Source organism: Emydura macquarii, unplaced genomic scaffold (assembly GCF_026122565.2).
Source record: "Emydura macquarii macquarii isolate MOO-44397 ecotype Brisbane River unplaced genomic scaffold, CSIRO-AGI_Emac_v2 contig_369, whole genome shotgun sequence".
Lineage (NCBI taxonomy): Eukaryota > Metazoa > Chordata > Testudines > Chelidae > Emydura > Emydura macquarii.
The window spans coordinates 929,562-951,080 of record NW_027130506.1 but is presented as its reverse complement, the minus strand read 5'-3'; the positions used below and the strand labels follow the sequence as shown (position 1 = coordinate 951,080).

Sequence of the window (21,519 nt, the reverse complement as noted above, 5' to 3'; positions counted from 1 at the left end):
TTTTACATCAGCAAGCAAAGCAGTGCTTGGTCATCACCCCTGTGCCAAGAGGTAACCACTTAAGGGACTTCATGCAGAATACCGTCCACATTGTGGCTTCACATCTCCTGGGCACCAGGAATGCATCAGCAGACCTCTTCAGCAGGTCCTTTTCATCTCATCATGAGTGGTCACCTCACCCAGAGGTTGTCAGCATTTTTTTCCAAAGATGGGGGACTCCCCAAGGGGATCTATTTGCATCCAGACACAACAGAAAGTGCCCCAAGCTCTACTCCATCTGTGGTTCACCAGAGGCTTTCTTTCTGAGGTCTTCCTGCTCATCTAGGCAGGGACGCAGCTATATGCTTTCTCGCCGGTACTACTGGTCCACAGAGTCCTGTTGAAGAACAAATTGGACGTGTCAAATGTGATACTGATAGCCCCGGAGTGGCCATCACAGCACTGGTTTGACACTCTACTGGATCGCTCAACAGCAACCCTGCTAGAACTGTCACTTTGGTGAGACCTTCTATCCCAGGACCACGGCTGTCTTTTGCATCCGGACCTAGCATCCCTATGCCTGACAGCGTGGCTGGTGCATGGCTGAATGCAGAGGAGCAGGCTTGCTCAGTGCAAGTTCAGCAGGTTCTCATGGGCAGCAGAAAGCCTTCTACCCAAGCAACATACTTGGCCAAATGGAAGAGGTTTTCCTGTTGGGCCTCAGACTGGAACCATTCTCCTTACCAAACCTCAATACACTTCATAGTGGACTACCTGTTACATCTCAAGCATCAAAGCATCTTTCATCAAGGTTCATTAAGGTTCACCTGGCAGCTATTTCGGCCTTCCATCCTCCGACCCAGGGGAGATCAGTTTTCTCCCATGACATGATGACCAGGTTCTTGAAAGGCCTGGAGAGAATTTACCCACAAGTCAGAGATCCTATTTCTCACTGGGACCTGAATCTAGTCCTTTCAAGGCTCACGCGTCCTCCCCCCCTTCAATCCATTAGTGTCTGTGTTCTACTACTTCTCTCTTGGAAGATTTCCTTCCCGGTGGTGATCCCCTCAACACGAAGGGTTTCCAAATCAGAGCTCTCACCTTGGAACCACCTTACACAGTGTTTTATAAAGATAAAGTCCAGCTGCGACCCCACCCAGGCTTCTTACCAAAGGTGGTGTCACAGTTCCACAATAACCAGGATATATTCCTGACTGTATTCTTCCCCAAACGGTACAGATCCAGTGAGGAGCGTAGGTTGCTAGATGTTAGATGGGCCTTGTCTTTCTACACTGAAAGGACTAAACCCTTCCAAAGGTCGACGCAGCTTTTTGTCGCAGTGGCAGCAATGATGAAAGGTCTGCCGGTCTCCTCCCAGAGGAGCTCCTCCTGGATAACTGCCTACATCAAGTTCTGTTATAAACAAGCAAAAGTGCCTCCACCAGCAATTGTAACAACTCATTCAACTAAGGCGCAAACCTTATCTGCAGCCTTCCTGGTGCAGGTGCTAGTCCAAGACACCTACAGAGCTGCTACATGGTCTTCGGTTCATACTTTCGCGTCCCATTACTCCATCACCCAGCAGGCCCGGGACGACGCCAGCTTCGATAGAGCAGTAATGCAAGTGACATATCCATGAACTCTGAGCCCAACTCCAGGGATACTGCTTGTGAATCACTTAACATGGAGTTCACATGAGCAAGGACTCAAAGAAGAAAAAATGGTTACTAATCTTCTGTAACAGTTGTTCTTCCAGATGTGTTGCTCATGTCCATTCCATGCCCCGCCCTCCGTCCCTGCCATCAGAGTTGACGGCAAGAAGGAACTGAGGAGGCGTAAGGCTGGTGGCACCTCGTATAACACTGCATGAGCTTGGGTTTCCAGAGGGCACCAGAGCTGGCCCAATGGATGCAACTAAGGCAAAAAAAATCTCCGACAGCTGTGCATGAGGGCATGCACATACCTAACATGAAATGGACATGAGCAACACATCTAGAAAATCAACAGTTATGGAACATTAGTAACCATTTTTTGTAAAGTACTTGAAGATCCTTGGTTGGAAGACAGTGCAAAACTGAACTATAGGAAAGGGCTAACTTGTTTGCTTGTAGACATGTCCATCCTAGATAAATTAACAGTACTTGTTTTAAAAAAAAACAACTTTTAATTGTTAAAAACAAAATATATACAAGACAATAAAGCAGATTTGTTAGGAACCCTTAACAAAAGTAATAGTTTTGTTACTGTAAATTTAGCTGGGATATACCAAACGTTTCAATTGTACATCCCCTATCCAAGCCAATCTCCTTTTGATGTCAGTGGGAATTTTACCTGAAAATGATTGTAGGATTATGCTGGATAAATTTTAAATGTAGTGAGTAAGCTTTCAGTCAAAGTCTTGAGCAATATGTTTTGAAACTGCACTCCTAAACTCTCTGAAATGGGCACGCTAAATAGTGTCTACTTTATTTAATAGAAAAACGTAGATGTATTCCCGTGGCTAGAGGACTATTAATGTATTCCGTGCTCTGAAGCATATGCTAATAGAAAAGATTGTTCTGGATTAATTTGATGCGAATTAATAAGAGATTTATTTGATGAGAGTTGTTTGAAGGTGATGACACTTTCTATCTCAACAGGATTTAAGATGTCAAAGACATACCTTTCAGGAATCAAGAATGATCAATGCAGGGAGAGCAAATTTAAATGGGAATGAACAAGACGGAATAGCATGTAACTTTATTCTTTTTTTAAACAAAGTTTGAAACATTTTGTGAAGAAGCTAATTGATGTTCAGTGATTATACTGGAGAGTCTGAAAAAGGGGGTGAAATCCAGCTTTGTGCCATCAAGACCTATAAGGAATATATTTGTAGGCAGTCTAGAATTTTCTAGCTTGATTATGCAATCACAATTTAAGTGGTACATACATAATATAGAGGATCAAGACAGTGAGTCTCTGTAAACCATGGAACTGAAAAGCTTTTACAAAATAATTGTTTGATCCTGCAGATCTTTATTCATGTGAGGAGCTCTAAATTACTCAAAGCAGTTACACATATGAAGGACTGGTCATGTTATTTCAGGTTTGTAGGATCAGTCCCTAATAAATTAAAAGTCATCTTTGGGTGCACTTTGCTAGGGCCATCGCTTGCCTTGCCATACTTTTGTCTTTCATGGTGGAAAATCCACATACCTGACTGATGCATTTATAGTGACTTAACTCCCACTGTAGACCGTGCTATGTAGATGGGAGAGCTTCTGCTGTTCATATAGCTACTGCCTCTTGAGTAGGTGGATTACTTACACACCTGGGAGAAGTCCTCCCATCAGTGTAGGTAGCATCTTCACTGAAGTGCTACTGCAGTGCCACTACAGCCTTTTAAGTGAAGACAAGTCCAAGGAGACTTGCATTCTTTAAACAATTCCCTTTCAACTGTTAAGTGAGAGTGTCTAAGGGGCAGTTAAAGTGGCAGAATGCTTTAAGGAAGTTGCAAAGATAGGGGCTTTAGACAACCCAGTAGCTCAGACTTCCCATTTGCTATTTGTACTAGCATAAACTCCACTTCGTATAAATATTGAACAAATTGTTCCTTGATTTACACTTGCGTAATTCTATAGAAGTCACTGCAGGGCAGAATTTGACCCAGAGTATCTACTGAAGGATAAATACTGAAGTTATTTTTGTGTTTGGATTACAAATATATAAAAGATAGGCACTCTTTTGTTAATCTTCCAGTCATACTTTTGTTGAGCTTCTGATCATAATTGCTGCCAGTTTGGGTTATTGAATATGGACTGGGTCAAAAGTGAATTCTAAAGTTGAGGGGTCCTCATGGGGAGCACCCTGCTGGAAACTCCCTTTCTTTTGACTAAGGATTTCCAGCCTAGGAATGCCTATTGATCATAATTACAACACGATGAAGAGGACAAGGGAGAGAAATGACCAGTTAGGTAAGAAGGCTTCAGCCCATTTAGGACTTATATAGTTGGGCAGAACAAACACCTTTAACAAGACATCTAAGTTGGTGTGTGTGTTTTAAATAAAGCCCAGCCTACAGTGTTTGTAGAATCTTTGTGTGCAATAATCTCCCTCATCCCAACTCCTCCAGAGGGTGAGGGAGAGAAAAAGAGAATCTCAATAACATTTTCCAATGTCATTGCAGTGGTGAATGTGAGTATCCTGTAGATATGTAGAGTAGATGTTCAAGTTTCATGGTGGGGTGGAGGGTGGAAAGACATCAAAATATGTGTTGTTTTTCTTTGTCTTACAAGAGATTGTCAAACTGGTTCCAAAAGCCCTACTCTCTTATTCAACCTACACTATAAACCAGTATGAGTGTGCATTATTGAAAAGATGAGATTCATTTTCTAGCTATCAAGGTGTTATCAGAACTGTGAGGGGGAAAAAAATTAAGAAATTATGAAAATTAGTCTGACTGTCTCCTTTTAATAATAAGATCACTTCCAAGCCTAGAGGACAGTATAGGTTGGAATTCGACAGGTCTTTTCTTTGTGTGGTCCTAATGATTTGAACTAATACTTGCACTATATAGCTGCTTTCAGTAGAGGCTCACAGAGAGCTTTACGGTTATTAATTAATTAAGCCTGACAACACTTATGTGAAGTAGGTAAGTATTAGGCATATATTAAGCTGAGACATTGAGAGTTTAATGACTTTTGCTGCATTGTTCTGGCAACATGTCTGATGTTTTAGCTCTGTGTGTATGTGTGTAATTTATATATGTGTGTGCATGTGTGTATATGATACATGTGGTTGAAAAGCATAATTTCCACTGTTCCTTGATACAGAGATCCTAGTGCATGCAGTTAAATGTCAGTATAATTTTCTATTTCATTTTGGATTTCTCAGACATACTGGTGTAGCTGAAAGTCACAATGATCATAGGTCCCATCCATAGGTCTTCTACTTGTCTATCTGTACCCCAAATACCGTACTTGTCATTGGTGTGTCACAAAGTTAGCACATCTTTCCAAATCTGTTATTGTTTATTATAAGAAAACACATGAATAAAATCTAGCCTGAAGTTTAGTGCCTTTATAATAATCACATACCTAAAGTGTATATCAGAGATAGATTCGGTGAGCCTACTGTCTGCTTTGAATGCCCTGACAAATAGCTACCCTGTTAAATACTATGCCGTCCCATTTATGGGGAACAAATATTTGATGATGTGTTCTTCAGTCTAGCAGAGAAAGGTATAATATGATCCAATGTCTGGAAGTTGAAGCTTGATGATTTCAGGCTGGAAATGAGATGTAAATGTTTAACAGTGAGGGTAATTAACCAAAGGAACAATATACCAAGGGTTGTGGTGAATTCTTCATCACTGGCAATTTTAAAATCAAGATTGGATGTCTTTCTGAAAGATATGCTCTAGGGATTATTTTGGGGGAAGGTCTGTGGTCTGTGTTATACAAAAGGTCAGACTTAGATGATCACAATGGTCCCTTCTGACCTTGGAATCTATAAATCTATACATTTACCCATACTGACATAAAAATATTCAGCTAAACAGGAAACAGGTTTTAGGTGGATAGGGGAGCAGTCCATTTTTTGCGGCAATGTAACCATGAGTCCGTCAACTGCACTAAGATGATTTGTATCTGGCATATTCTGATCTCTGTAAGTTCTTAAATTGAATTTGTGAAATCTCTAGCTGGTAAAGGTTGATGGAGTATATGTTTTCCATATAACAGTTATGGTCCAGACAATAGACAGTGCATACTTCCTGAGTCAGTTTTAACATTTCTAGCTCGGCCTGAAAAACAATTTCCTTTCTCTCCTCCCCTTCCCACCCCCTCCTCATACCTCCCCCCCCCCCCAAAAAAAAAAAAATGCAAACAAAACCAACTTTTCTTGTCCCCTGTGGTCACATCACTATGCTGAATAACAGCCTTAGAGTTTTGAGTATGTCAGTGAGATGATCTTTGGGACGCTCCCACATTTATCTAACTCATTTTATATTTAAAGATCTTTGGTGGGAGGAGGGTATTCATGCCAGGAGCAAGAGCAAGGGAAGTCCTGCAGCTTGTCTGCAGACCATACATCCCAAATATTTAGACAAGCTTTTTTAAGGGACCTTTCTGTAAATTAACAGGCTACCAGCTACTGGAGTATTTTGTACGTATTCTGATAAATTTAAGAGCTTATATAAAGGTGCCTCTCAACCATTAACTTAACAGTCATCACAACACTCCTGTGAGGCAGGTAAGTTTTGTCTCTGTTTTTTACAAATGGGGATACTGCAGCACAGAGTCTAAGTGATTTGAATAAAGCCACAGAGAGGAGTCAGGGGAGTCAGTGTAGTAGCAGGGATTACAATGCAGACATCCCTTGCTTTCAGTCTCTGCTTACTTGGCTAGACCATGAAGCCTCTCCCACCACTGAGCTACCCTGTTTGTGATCAGAGGACACAGTGGTTGATTAGCAGGGGAGCTAGTTAGCTCCTCTGCTGGATGATGGTTGGGAAAGAACTTGGGACAGCTAGTGTTTTGGCAGCAGCCCAGTTCGCACAGCTCCCACCCCACCATGATGAACTGGTCTGGGGAACCATCAAACGTGTTTGTCCGTGGCTTTGGGTTACAGGAGTCAAACAGACCAATCCTGGCTGGTTGTAAGGTAACCATGAATAACTATTTCTGTGGTTAGAAATAGAAGCACTTGTGAGGGACTCAGATGGTATTGTGATGGGTAAAGGGACATATAAGTACCTAGAGACGACTCATACACTCTAAGGTCAGAGGGACCATTATGATCATCTAGTCTGACCTCCTGCACAATGCAGGCCATAGAACCTCAGCCAACCACTCCTGTAATAGACCCCTAACCTATGAAACTCATCACCTTCAGGAAAAAATCACTATGACCAACTTTGAACCTAGTTGATCACTTTACATCAATTTATATTTTCAAGGCTATCCCCCACAATGAAAATAGGATATGTGGAGGGGACGCACACAGGCTTGTAGAACCCAAAGACCAGTTCTGCACAGTACGTTTTGCAAAGGCCCGAACCAAAGCCTGCTGAAGCCAGTCTTTTCCTTAATTTCAGAGGGCTTCAAATCAGGCTTTAAGTCTTTCCTTTGTTGTGAAAAGATTACCATCTCCAGTGATGAGAAGGTAGTCCAGTCTCAGTGCACATTCAGCAATAAACTTTTATTGTGACAATATTTTTGTCATGTGGACACTTGCCCACTAGCAACTAAATGAATACCACCAAATTTATTTTAGTGTAGAACACCAGATAGCCAATAGATGATGACTGTCAGTCTCTGCCAACCTCGGCTGCATTTGAACTGTTGAGCTGGCATCCTATTACCAGTCCCTTTAAGCCATCCAGTTCCCAGTAATATGGAATATATGTTAATATGTTTACATTTCTAGAGTGTTTTTTTGCTAAAACATGTCACAACATGACTCATCTAGTTTCCATCTAGTTTTCAACTTCAACTTCTATTTTACATTCTTGTGTGAACCTGACATCTGAGGCAATTTAATGTGATAGCACAACCTCTGCGAACGCACGTGCATGCATGCATGCGTGTGTGTGTGTGTGTGTGAGAGAGAGGTTGTATTTCGGGGGCTTGACTGAAGTACAGAATAGCAGAATAGCTTGCTGCCATTTTTGGTGTAGTGCCCAATGATGGATGCATGTGAATATAAAATAGACATAATAATGTTTTTAAATAACAGCAACATTGTGAATGCATAATTTAGGAAGGAAAATCTTTGTTTGTTTTGTTTTGCAGATGTACAGATCAGCTCTCAAAATGTCTTCTGTGTCTTCCGTGCATCTTCTAAGACAATTGCATTAGCCCTCCTGCTAGTTGACTAATAGAATTAATAATTGTAAAAAGCACTCTAAAGCCACATGCCTTATGAAGTCAATGCTGGGTATGATTTTACAAGTATGTGATTCATTTTTTCAAATGAAAATGTTAACCGAAAAAGTTCTTGGCACACAATAAAACATTGTGTAATCTGTTATTTGTCTTAGAGATAATAATTTGAGTGGCTATATTCTTCCTGTATCTAACTTATGACTTGCGAGTGGATGGTTTCCTTGATTTAGAAGTACTGCAAATGTGCTTTTATTTACATAATATGTCTTTCTGAAAAATGGTCATGATGGAATTCCAGCAACAACAAAAAAGTATCATATCTTTTCTAAGAGTTCTCTAGAATAGATACCAACCAAATAAACCACAGAATATTTAAAAAAGAAAAGAATCCATACAGTTTGAGAACAATTTCTATGTATGAAAATTTTCATATTTCTTTTTTTTTTGTTTTGTGACTGTAAAATACAGCATGGAAAACTCCATTAAGCAGAAGTATTTAGTGTTGCCGACATATACACATGGCCCACAGCCATGGAGATTGAGACTGAACACAGGACATCTGTATCTGGAGTCCTATCTAATAGGGCTGCATGCCACCCAAATTTTCTTGGTGTGCTTGCATGGGTGGGGATTTTTTTATAATGTCTTTAATTCTGTCTCCCTCCAGTTACATGAAGATAACGAGTCTACAAACTCTCCTTATCTACCCAAAGAACCAGTTACAAAAACATTAAAAACATAAATGCAGCCCTGTTTAATTTTGACCTATGAAAACACCATGATGTTCTCTTATTCAGCCTATGAGTCCTTCTTACTGAACACAGTTGATGTTACTTTTTTCTCTGCCCGTCAGTTTGAGTGGAACTCTGATTATTTTACAAATTGTTCATACTGTGTAAGCAGGGGCCAAGCAAACATGGATTTAAAAAGACACCTAATATAGACCCTGATCCTGCAAATCATGCGAGCATATGTGTAACCAGGAACATGTGAGTAGTCCCATAGAGAAACAATAATACCATTAGTCAATGGCACTACCATGGTGCTTCAAGTTGTGCACAAGCTCACGTGCTTTCTTGGGTTGGGACTATATTGCTTAACGTGCCCTCGCTGCATCAGGAAATCTTTCTGTTGTTACAGTCCTGACTAGTGACTGACTTAATTGTTCAGGTATTATTTATTTATTTTTTTCCAGCACATGTGTGCATTGTCAATTGAGATCTAGTTGAAAGAGGAGAAGGCATTCAGTTCACGGGCATGTTTGCTTAGTACAATAAGGGATTGCACTGGTGTGTTAAGAAACCAACGAAGACCGCACGGAATGTCAGAATGTACGTAATATGAGTTAGCACTGCATGTGAATGCAGTTTAGTTGCAGACAATGTTGCATGTGGATCAGCTCAACCGCAAAGACACCAGAGCCCTAGACACAAGAGGGACACTTTCCAGAAGAAGTTGTCTGTTTTTATCAATGTAGCACACATTGCCCTTTCATGTGGAGCAGATAAAGATAGGAGGAAGTACAGATACTGATTCCTTTATTTTACCCTCTGTACCCAGTCCCACTTCTCAAGGTATTGTTTTGAGAAGATCATCATCTACTCTAGAAGGTCTGCATATAGCGCTATTTGAAGAACAGCAGCCCCACTCCCAAAATTGCCAGGTGGTCCTCTGCTTAAAGAACAATGTAATGTAGCCCTCATAATCACTGCTGGCCTGGGAGCTGATGATCGAGTTTGAGTCTCAGACTTGGATCTTACGTATGTTAGTGCAGTCTGCTGCCACTAGACCACACACTATTTTTGGCAGGGGAAAAAACAACCACATTGTGTGCAGCACTGGCACAAATAAGACCATAGAAATACTGTAGAACATCTGTCTTCTACCCATAGTCAGCGTGTGAGCACAGACTGATCAAAGAAGCTGCCAATGAGCATCCTAATTCAGAGCCTAGAAATGAACAGTGCAAGAAGGTATCATCTTTAAAAAAAATTATTCAAGGGTAATCAGTCAATTGCATATGTAGTCCGTCTGCAGTTAGGCACCCTACCTATATATCAAGTTCACCGTTCTTTCAGACCATGCTCTTTTCAATTAGTCATCAATGCTGGCCTCTTCCTTTGTCTGGTCCTGATCACTGTCTGGTCTGAGTTTGCATATATGGACCTGGGTGGTGTGCCTTCCTTCTTGGTAGTATTGGTAATGCCTAAAGTTAGGGTTCAGCAGACATACTGAAAAACATTCAAATGGTTGTTCCTCTTCAGCTTCAGGGTTTCCTGGACAGACCTATATTCAAGCAAAACTGAAGTAAAATGTATGGATCCAGTCCTGTAAAATTTGACCCACATTCGTTCTCCTACTGAAGTCTGGCTCTACTTATACGGCACATAGGACTACTTGCATGAGTAATAGTTTTCAGGACTGGAGTCTAGAATTTCACTTTAATCTAGGTTGCAGTTTACAGGGAAGAGAGAGGGAGCTTTTGCTAAGAAGAAGCAGATATCTGTTTAGGAAAGATAACTTTCCTCAAACCTCAAAGTAATCTGCTCACCTAAATCTGGTACTTTTATAATAACCTGTTCAAGTACTCCTGGCTATGTGTGGTAAACATATTTCTACTGAACTAACTTTTTCTGGTTGTGTAATGTATTAACATTAGAACAGAAAGGCTATTTTTCCCTCTCAGTATACAAAAATGATTTTCAATAAAGAATTCTTTAAAATTACTGCTGTCTTTAACTGACCACTATTTTCAGCAAAGGTAATGAAACCTGTAATTCACTTACTCTGATGGAATTTAGGTATTCACAGGTTTTTAAAGGGATTTTTAAAATTGAATTCACTCAGAATGTGACCAATTTTTTTTGTATGTTCAATTCCATTTTGCTACATAGAGGGGAAAATCTGTCCGACAACTGTTTCTTCAGGTTTTATGTATCTATATATTTTAGAATGCTGAAAAAAATCTACTGTCTATTTCAAATAATTCCATAATTTTTGTCTCTCTTTTTTGGCAGATATGGTCCGGAAAAAGAACCCCCCTCTAAGAAACATTGCTAGTGAAGGTGAGGTACAGACCCTTGAGTCTACAGGTACTGAAAGCGAAGAGTCTGGAAGGAAAAAAGAATTTTCTGCAGATCAGATGCAAGAAAACACTGACCAGGGTGATGCTGCAGAGCTAAATAACAAGGAGGATCTTTGCCTGCATGTCCGAGAACCATCTTCCAGCATTAAAAAAGACTTAAAAAGCTCAGTGCTGAGTGAAAAGGCTGGCTTCAATTATGAAAGCCACAATAAGGGAGGAAATGTTCCATCCTTTTCTCATGATGAGGTGACAGACAGAAATATGCTGGCTTTCTCATCTTCAGCTGTTGGGGGAATCTGTGAGCCCTTGAAGTCTCCTCTAAGATCAGATGCACATGACACCCAAGATGTGGTCTTCACCTCAGCAGGAGATCCAGTGGAGACAAACAAAGAGCATCAGATGTCGCCAAAAGCTACAGATGAAACAGTGCAAGTGCAAAGCGGTCAAACTGATGGCCCAGGCTCAAGTCCGGTCCCCGTGGCCTCAAAAATCCCACAAGTGCCTTCAGATGGGGGTTTAAGGCTGATCAAATCAAAAGCAGATTTGTCAGGAAATGATCACCCAGATACGGCGCCTCTGTCTCCAGAGCTTCAGGACTTCAAATGCAACATCTGTGGTTATGGTTACTATGGGAATGACCCCACAGATCTCATCAAACACTTCCGCAAGTACCACCTAGGACTGCACAACCGCACCAGGCAGGATGCAGAGCTCGACACTAAAATTTTGGCTCTCCACAACATGGTGCAGTTCAGCCACTCCAAAGACTTTCAGAAAGTCAACCGCACTGTGCTTTCAGGAGTGCTGCAGGACATCAATTCCCAAAGACCTGTCTTACTAAATGGGACTTATGATGTGCAGGTTTGTATTTTCCATGACCCAATGCCACCTCCTCCTACACATGCTTCTTACAAAGAAAGAAATGGGGAATGGGATTAGCATCCCAGGGTGATTATAAAGCAATTCTACTTCATCGTAAACCAGCGTAATTTAAGTATCTCATGTAGCCTGCTTAAGCCACAGGAATGCTTAGATCCATTCAGGCTTATTTTATTCTGTGTTTTACTTACCCATTGATTGCTATAAATTACCAAAATTGTTTCCCCAATGAGGGGACAGGAACCATTAAGTCAGAATTTCTGGAGGTTCACTGTAAGTCTTGGTTGAGTAATAATTGGCTTTTCAGTCACAGGCTTTCTTGTATGTAATTTAGTCTTTGTGATAATGAATAGTAAAAGATCTTAATCAGCAAAAAGGCAGCTTAGGGTAGTCAGGTCAAAAGGCATTTCTATACCAGAGAGAGAAAAGAAAACAGAAAATAACGGTTTAAAATAATCAGAAGAACACTAGAATGTAGCTGCAAATTAAAATGGAGTACAGATCTGTGACTGTTGGCTGCTGGGAGTCAAGTTTTTGCTTATTGACCTTGCAGTGTTAGAGAACAGAAAGTGTGAGTGCTGGGGACACTGACATGATCTAGCACTAGAGCAACAGGGTTATATTTCCATACAATGGGAAACCAAGACTGGGCTGTAAAAGTAACAGTCACTAATAATATTTACTCTGCAGTCCAAATTCATATGAATAGAAAGGTTGGGCTGTTGCCTTGGCCAATAATTTTTTGATCTAATTTTTAGCAGTGATGTTACCTCATTGTCCAATACTAGGATAAAAATTGCATATTCTTACCGTAAAGAATGAATTTAAAAGATTGTCTCCTGGTGTCGCCTATGTTAGTTATTTGAACCTAGATAGAGAAATTAAAGGCTAACATTTCCTTAGTGTAAAAACCAATAATCTTTAAAATAACCTACATTTTACTGATTTTTTTTTTAATTTTATTTTTACCCCCATTATGAATTATCTGTGATAAGTACTAGAAGGCCTCTGAACTCTTTGACCTACAGATTCACTTTGGAATAAAAATCATTTGGATCAGTTAGTAACCAAGATCACAAGTAAAATGAGTTCAAATGTCAATCCAATTTCAAGAGCATGTTTGCAGCAGACATAATGCACTGACCTGGTACTAATTACCAGACAAAATTCCAAGAAACATTAAAGAGAAGAGCGAGAGAGAGAGAGAGAGAGAGAGAGAAATGCAGGTAGTGGAAATATTTAGTCACACCTGCAGAGAGTACTGCCATTACAAAGAGGCAATTCAGATCAAACATTTCACCTTAAGGAGTACTTAGAAACAGGACCTCTGCTCAAGCACTTTTAGTTTTTAAGCTACTTAACTTTTTTTCGCTCACTTTGTGAAATTCTACAAAATCTTTTTATGGAACAGCAGATCAAATCAAGATCGTTATTATGCATAAAAGCTACAATCTTTGAGCTGCTGTCTTATTAAAAGATCACTTCACTGTCTTGTGTCTGACGCTTTCTCCTGTCAAACTGTGATTAAAAAGCAAATACGTGATTTAGATGAAAGAGGATAGAAGTGAATAATGTCAGAACGTGTAATGATGGTTTATAATTAGCACGTAATATGATGATAATACCTGGATTTTCTGCTATAGTTTCAGTTTGCTGACTCTGGGGACAGCATCTTAGAGCAACTGATCCATGCTGTCAGGAATACGTTCACACAGGGACAGCTAAGGCATACAACACAGAGGAATTTGAGTTTCTAAACAGTTTCATTTTCCCCAAACAATTATTTCGTTAGGTCCTTGGTTATTTATAGGAAAGTTTATGCTTGATTAGAATGAGCTGGACACTTTTCCTATGCAGTGTTTTCAGAAATAAAACAGATGTGTGAGCTATCTCAGTTTGAACTGATAGAAATAGAAATAAAACAGCTGAACCTAGACTATACTTGTCTAGTAAGCCCTGGCAGTAAGATACTGCAGGAAAGACAAAAAGGGTAGGAAACAGCACATAGATAATCTAGTTAAGATCAGTCTTTTCTCAGACTAGAAACGTGTTCTAAAATGGAACAGACAGCCTATACAATGGTCTTAGTTTTAAAGAAACAATTGGATCTGGAAACTTAATTTTTTAAAGAGTGCTACTTTTCTGTGCCCAATATGGGAAGAGAAGATTGAATAAGCCTTTGTGCCAAATACTATACTTCATCACTTGCACATACACCAGATGTTGATGCAGAACATGTTGGAAGATAAGTAACTGATTAATATTATCATGCTTCACAATAAATACTGAAAAACTTTGCTACATTTATAAACATAGTAAAAGGACATCTGAAATTCCCCTGTACCCAAAGTTTGTGTTGCTACCATGTCTGTTTCACAAGGACTTGGGAGACTGTCGGAGTCTATCTAATACAAGAGTATGGAATTGTATTAATTAGAGTTTTAATGCAGTTTTATTGGAAACTGGTTGTCAGTCAAATACTCCTACATTCTAAGAAGAGGAACTGCATACGAATAGTAGTAGTTCATCCAAACAATCTTATTAAAATTCTGGTATGGCCTGAAGAAAAAACCCCAAATCCCTTTGTTATCAGAATTAACTTGCAATGCTAGCTGATTTATTGATGCGGCTGCACTTAACAAACTGGTTTTTGTTGTTGTTAAGATGGGGTTAGTTAGAGATTTGTGATGTTTTAGACAAGGAAGATGAGATCAGAAGCTAGGGTGGTCATTAGCTCAGCCTCACATCTTTAATGTGGCACATGGTGGTTAGTCAGGGTTTGTGCTATCTGAAAGTTTGCACAAATGGAAGTTGCTATTGACTCTTGGATTCTGTGTATATAAACCCTGTTTAGAAAAACAAAAACAATAAACAGCAACAAAACCAATCACCAAACAACTCCCTCCCTCCCCCCCCAAGAGAAAAAGGAAAGAAAATAGAGAAAAAACCCAGTAGCAATTTTTAGACTGATAGAGACTAGGTCCATTTGCAAGGGCTTTTTTGGGGAAAAAATTAAATCTGTTTTGAAACACACTACACAAGCAATATTTGTCTCTATGCAGCCTTTTAAAAATATATTTATATTATCTTACTTTCATCCCAAAAATACAGATGCACACATGGCTTCAAGTCCAGGTACACAAACTCCTTTATTACTTTTTGTAAAACAGTTATTTTGAGAAGTATAGCTGTACATAATTCAGACCAGGGAGCATGATTGTCTTACTTCTGTGTAGGCTTTGAATAATCTGGAATATTTAATTAAGGGGAAGATGTCTCTGTCGTCTTTAGAGACAAGATGCAATTTGGGGAAGCAATTGTTACGTGCTTTGTCTCCCTCCCCTTTTTCTTTATTGTATTGAGATACATCTAGTTTTATAGGATTTGGTCCATTTTGATGCGCAGTTTCTGGGAGGTTAATCCAGTATGGATTTTAGAAACCATTTGTTAACACATTGCTGTTTTGCTAAAGAAGTGCCGTATCAGCTTTATGCTGTTTTCAGAGTGATATCTTCTCATGAGATAAATGGAGTGCTCAGTTTTGCTGACTTCCATCTCAAGAATTCCTCTTCTACTTGTGTTAATCTCCACTCGTAACTTTCTCCTGGTAGCCATTTTATGCTTGTTTCATAGCTCTGCAAACATGCGTGGAATTTATCCAGTCTGTTTAGTTTTTTTTCCATGTGGATGTTACCACTAAACACAGCTCTGGCTGTGTCGCATAAACTGAGGGAGCAAGATTCGGAAAAATCATTGGTTCATAAGAAATTGTTGAAAGCGTTCCCTAATTATTATCTGATGCATCCAGAAGAAGCGTTTTGTTGTGTGACCATCCCACAGACTAATCAGAGGCTGGGAGCAGACCTATTTCTGACATTACAGGTGTGTAGTCTGATTAGGGTTATAAATCAGTATTGGTATAAGTAGGATTCAGTCCAGTAGGAACCAGTAGTTCTATTATTAATAGTCTCTGCTGTTCATCCTCCACTCTTAAATATGTCATTAATAGTCTGATGAGATGGGGAGCTGTGTAGCAAGAGGGTTTGATCAGTCTGTGGGGATATAAATGTACATACCTCCTGATCATTATGGCTTCCACTAGTAGCTTTGGCAGTTTTCACAAAGGAATCTTTACAGATGTGTTCAGAATCTATACTGGAGGCATACATAACTACAGTCAGCACACTTGTATTAGTAATATATAGTCTACTTTCAAGAGGAATCTGCCTTCTGATTCTGCTATTTGCTATTAGCATTTAAAGAGTAAACAATAACGACTAAAGCACCTGCATTTTTGTGGATGTGAATGATGAGTGGGAATACATTGCTTTTAACTGACACCTTTTCAAGTTCATCTTGCTCATTAGGTGGGTTACCTGTAAAGTCACTAATTTTATGTTGATTGTTGACATCGATTAATGAAAACTTTCATTTAACTAGATTTTAACATTCTCTTGTGTTTAGAGAAACTGATTTAAATTTGATTCTATTGGGTTTATTGCCATTTACCCTGGTTATTCCAAAACCAGGCCCTAAATATGGAAGTGGCTTAAGGTACTTGTTCATTTAAGCACTGCTCTGTATGAGTGTGTCCTGATATGCTGTTTCCTGGAGCACATCCTGTACAAACTCCTCTATGTTATTGCCTTTGGATAGCCCCCCAATTCTGATATTTAATTGTTGACTGTGAATCTTAATTTCCAGCTGGATAAGAGTTGTTTGTGCAGCTCATTAGCTTCTTTGGTTTTTTCCCTTTGTGGTTTCCTGTGTTGCTAATATACATCTTGGTAGCCTTATGGTATCAGTTGCACTGATCGAGTTTCCCATGAATGGCCAAGACTGATACTTTTTGTTTCTCTTGTTTGAAAGATTATTGCACATAGGTTAGAACTGTAAATAGTCACTTTTGGCCTGATACTGCAATGAGTTCTGTGCAGATGGTCCCAGTACCCGAGTGGAAACCTGTTGATTCAAATGGCACTTTGTACAAGTGCCAGAGGTCTGACCACAAATGTTTGGGGTATTTCTCTGACAGCTGAAGAGCCTGACAGTGAAAGGTGCTTTAATTGGAGCTGGGTGTGCTGTATACCTCAAGGATATGTCCAGGACACAACAGGGGTTGACTTTTATGATTCCACTGTTCTCCATAGTGGCCATGGAAGCCAGTGGCCTTATTCTTTTTTCCCTAGAGGCCTCTGTTACAATTTGTTTTGTCCAGGTTTGGCTGGCACCCCATATCTCCTATTGCATCCCAGTAATTTGATTGATTCCATGAGCATGAGGATAAGTCTAAGAGGAGTCCAAATGAACAGTAGGATCAAGTGGAGCAGTCTGGAATGTCTACTTATGGTGCATATTATGTGGCCACCCTAATTTCCTCTGTATTTAGTCTCCAACGGTCATGACAGTAGGTTTTCAAAACATCATGGATGGTCCCACATGGGTTAGCCACAGTTCATCAAGTTCATCACCATGAAAGAACAAGTGATATATTAGTTATTTTCTTGAGTACAAAATATTGTACTTGTGCATATAAATAAGTACTTGGTAACATTGACATAGGCTAAGATTAAAAAACAGTGTTTCCTGCTGATACAGTTATCTAACAGGTCCTGACTTTTGGTTTTCCGGGGAGGTGCCCTACCCTGTCCCAGCCCTGAGGCCCTGTCCCCACTCCGACCACCTCCGAGGTCCCACCCCCACTCCGGCGCCAGAGGAGACGGGTCAGGTTCCTCCCCCCACATGGCTTCTCCAGCCAGCTGGCAGTGGTGGGGCTTGCCTTTTTTGTCCCCACCCGCTTGAATTTTGCCAGGGGCTCAGGGGTCGGGTCTGGCGGTGTCCTCCCCCTCACTCCTCGCATGGCTCCCCCAGCCACCCGGCAGCAGTGGAGCTTTTGCCCCCACCTGCCTGCTCAGCTTCTGCCCGGGCTCCTGGCCAGCTGGGGCCACCATTGCATCCACCCATTCTCTCTGGCTCTCCCAGGAGGGTGTCGGGACTAACCTGCTACTTGGGGTTGGAGACTTGGAATTGGACTTATAGCCTGGCTGGGAGAGGGAGCTGCTGCAGACATGCGATCGAGGTCACTTCCCACACAGAATAGATGCAATAGCCAGCTAGGAGGGAGGAGGCACTGCAGGAGGGGTGACCCCAGCAGGTGAGTGAGCACCTCAGCAGCTGGGGCTGAACACAAGCTCCTTGACCAGTCACACACCCTGTCCCTCCCTATCCTTAAGGCTTTTTGTTTGTTTGTTAGATACACGGCCCTGTGGCCCACCCTTCTAGTTAGCACCTGAAGCCGCCCTGGTCCTGACTGCCAGAACAATGGCTCCAGCCCCTCCAGGGGAGCTGACTCAGCCCCTGCCGGAGCAGGGAGGCATAGTCGAACAGCTGCGTAGATCAAGCTAATCGGCAGGCAGCAGGCTGAGCCAGTCAAACAGCTCACAGCAGCCATGTGGGAAAATAGCTGATTGGTGGAGAATGGAGCCCGGGGTGGGTAACTTCACCCCGTAGTCAACACCAGTTGGCCCCTGTTGAAGTTTATTGGACTACCAATGTGAGTGCTCCTGGTTCAGAATGTTTGCATCTTCAAAACACATATCCCGGATTAACTAAAATGGAATTTCTGCATTCACTAGGCTATCTACTGGGAGTTTTCTAAATATATAGTGCTTAAGATAATAAACTCTCATAATGATTATTTTTAACTAAAAATAGCTATAAACTCCAGAACTGCCAGACCTTGAGGCACTGTGCCCCAAAGTAAGATTCAGTCTAAATTGATATCTTTATAATCCCCTCAATCTTTGTCAATCAAAGCATTTGAGGACAAACTACATCATTGGTAGACCAGATATTTAGATCAGTATTTTTAGTTCAAACAAGGGTTAACGTTACAGTCGTAGAAAAGTGCTATAAATTGCAGTACCATTTTCAGTTGTCTGGGCACGCTCTGTTAACTTTTCTCCTTTTTGGATGTATTGCTTGTATCTTAGTTTTTATGCTAGTGATCTCCACTGGTGTATCAAGTCTGCTAATGAAGAGAGGAAGTAGGAGTAATAAGAATAAAGGAGCCACTTCAAGATATAAGCTGAAAGGACAAAATAAATAAATAAAGCACAAAAAATAGTTTCCTAAAATTACGGGGACAGAGCCTTCATTGGTGTAAATCAGTGTACTTGCATTGAAGTCAATGGGGCTATGTTGACTTGCAGCAGTCAAAGATCTATCCCATAATTTGAAATATATTTTAAAGATACGAAGAATGGCATGGTGTGTTTCTTCTGGCGTTAAGCATTGTTGTTCCTGATTCTAAGAGATTCTGCATGTCCCGGGTTCCCATTGTTTTAACAGAATCTGGTCTGGTGTCCTTAAAAACTATTTTAATTTTGTCACAGACTTTTTTGGTTTTTTTTTTTTAAAAAAAAGGCCTGGTCTTACTACCTTTTAAAGTTGGTTCCAAATCTCCCATTGACTTTAATGGGAATGGAATCAATCCTGAGAAGAGCCTGCTTATTTCAAATGACTGTGACCCACATAGGTACTTGCTTGCTTAAGAGATGCAAATAACATAGAAAGTTTGGAGACTGCATTGTCTCTTTGCATCGCTAATACAGCTCTATTCTCACTGCACATGCATTAATAGCAATTCAGTGTATTATTCAAAGAGTGGATATACCCCAAAGATTTTCCCATGTTGTGAGACGTAGTTCTCCCTATCAGAGCTTAAGGAACTGGTAGGGTGGTTTTATAGAAATAACATTAAAGCCAAGAATCTGTCCTGGCCTGCAAGAATTGAAGAACTTCATAAGTGTGGGTTTGCAGAAATGTTCTTGATGCTGTATTGCACAAAGCAAGTGGATAAAGAAGAGCATTAGAAAATATTTTAGGATTAGAAGATTAAGAGTAATTGGCACATGGAAAACTGGATAGCTCAGGGGATTGGTAAGGGATCTACAGCCTTTCACCGCCTGGTTAATGTCTGAAATGTGACCCAGGTAATCGAAATGAAGATTGATTAACATCTGATGTTCCAGTTTCATTGTCTGGTCCAGTTTCTAGTAGGCAAAAGTCAGTTTTTGAAAAATCACCCTGACAATGAATATAATTGGCACCCTAATCGACAATCATACCAGCAGCCAAGGATTTCTTTGTTGCAGAGGCTGGATTTATACTGTCAACTTTTAAGTGTTGAGTCTGAGCCTGTTATGTGTAGGATAGTTCCTACAGGTGGAATTTGCTTTCTAAAATAGATAAACAGTAATTGGCAGAAAGGAGAAAAGTAAGTAAAGTTGTGATGGAGGGTATTCTGGTTCAGGAATATCAAATAAAAACACCCTCTGAGATCTAAAAGCACTGAAAAAATCTTTATTCTTCTCCATAAAAATGAAAAGGGGTATCCTATAACTATTTATGAAAAACAAACAAAAAAACTCAGCCAAACCCCTAAAACTGTAAATAGGTCATGACATCATCAAGAGTTAGAGCAGAGGCTTAAATAAAGGCGACATAAATTCAAATATCTACCGGGAATATGTTATAAATAAATTGCCTTTGTAAAATGCTTTTCAACATGATCTAAAAACCATATGAAAAACATGAAAATTCCAAGCACTGGCCATCTTTCAGATGGAGAATCTGAGACACAAAGTCATAAGGGCCTTAGCTAAGCTCGCAAATCCAAGAACAGAATCCAGTAGTCCTGATGCCCACTCACCCGCTGTAATCATTAGACTAAGGGGGAGTGAAAAATTCTAGCCCACTAGAACATGAAAGAAGTGTAGTCCAGTTGTAGTACAAAATTATGTATAGTAAAAGCAAGGCAAAAACCTTCCTCCACCTGCAAGTGATGTTCTACAGGTAAATCCAGTGAATGCCCTGATGAATTCTTTTAATAATGATTTATAAGAGCAAAATAAAGATACAGATGTTTTGCACATGACAAAATGGATGAAGATGTATAAACATCTGATTTACTTAATAACTGCCCAGGAAGAAATTTTATATTGGAAAACCCCAGAAGGCCTTTCATAACTTTTGTATACTAAACATACACAGAGCCTTGTATCTGCTGTGGAAGTTAGATCTTGAAGGATTGAGGCTACACAAAAGAAAGTGTGGGGAATGCACTTGAAAGTGTTCTAGGTAGTAACCATCTGTATGGAACACTGGAGGAAACAAGAAACACTGTAAGAAACACTGGAGAAACAAGGTGTTTGAGGTAATATCTTTTATTGGACCACCTCTTGTTGGTAAGCGAGACAAGCTTCAGAGTCCTGTGTAAGTGTGAAAGTTTGGCCCAATAAAATATATTACCTCAAACACCTTGTTTCTCCAGTGTTTCTTAAGGATGATTACTAACTAGAACAGTTTTAAGCACATCCTCCATTCTTTCTTTTGGATAGCCTCAATCTTTCAAGATCCAACATGAATTAAACTGTTTCTCTAATATCCTGGGACCAATACTGCTACAACAACACTGTATGTAAGAAACACTGACATGTAATAAAATCAAGCTTCCTATTATCAGCCTCTTATATTATATTTTCTGGCTGTTTCTAACAATAATGGAAAAGAAGCATAAGTTTATTTCTACTGAAGAGATGGAACTGAATCTCTACAGTCATTTTGGTCATAGTCTTTTAGCATGGCTAGTAATTTGAGAATGAACTCCACTGATAATTGTTGACATTCATGACTGAGTTAAACTATTAA

General features: G+C 40.1%; 1 protein-coding gene across 2 annotated transcripts in view; it reads left to right on the top strand.

The window, feature by feature from the left end:
* TRPS1 (transcriptional repressor GATA binding 1) overlaps nt 1-21,519 on the top strand; it is a 249,076-nt gene that overhangs the window by 37,111 nt on the left and 190,446 nt on the right. The window contains exons 2-3 of one of the 2 annotated variants that reach the window (XM_067530122.1): nt 7,752-7,910; nt 10,862-11,790. In XM_067530122.1, the coding sequence (XP_067386223.1) occupies nt 7,874-7,910; nt 10,862-11,790 (966 nt within the window). In that variant the 5' untranslated portion in view covers nt 7,752-7,873. Of the gene's footprint in view, nt 1-7,751; nt 7,911-10,861; nt 11,791-21,519 lie in introns of those variants that run through there. The other variant, XM_067530127.1, reaches the window with a different exon arrangement.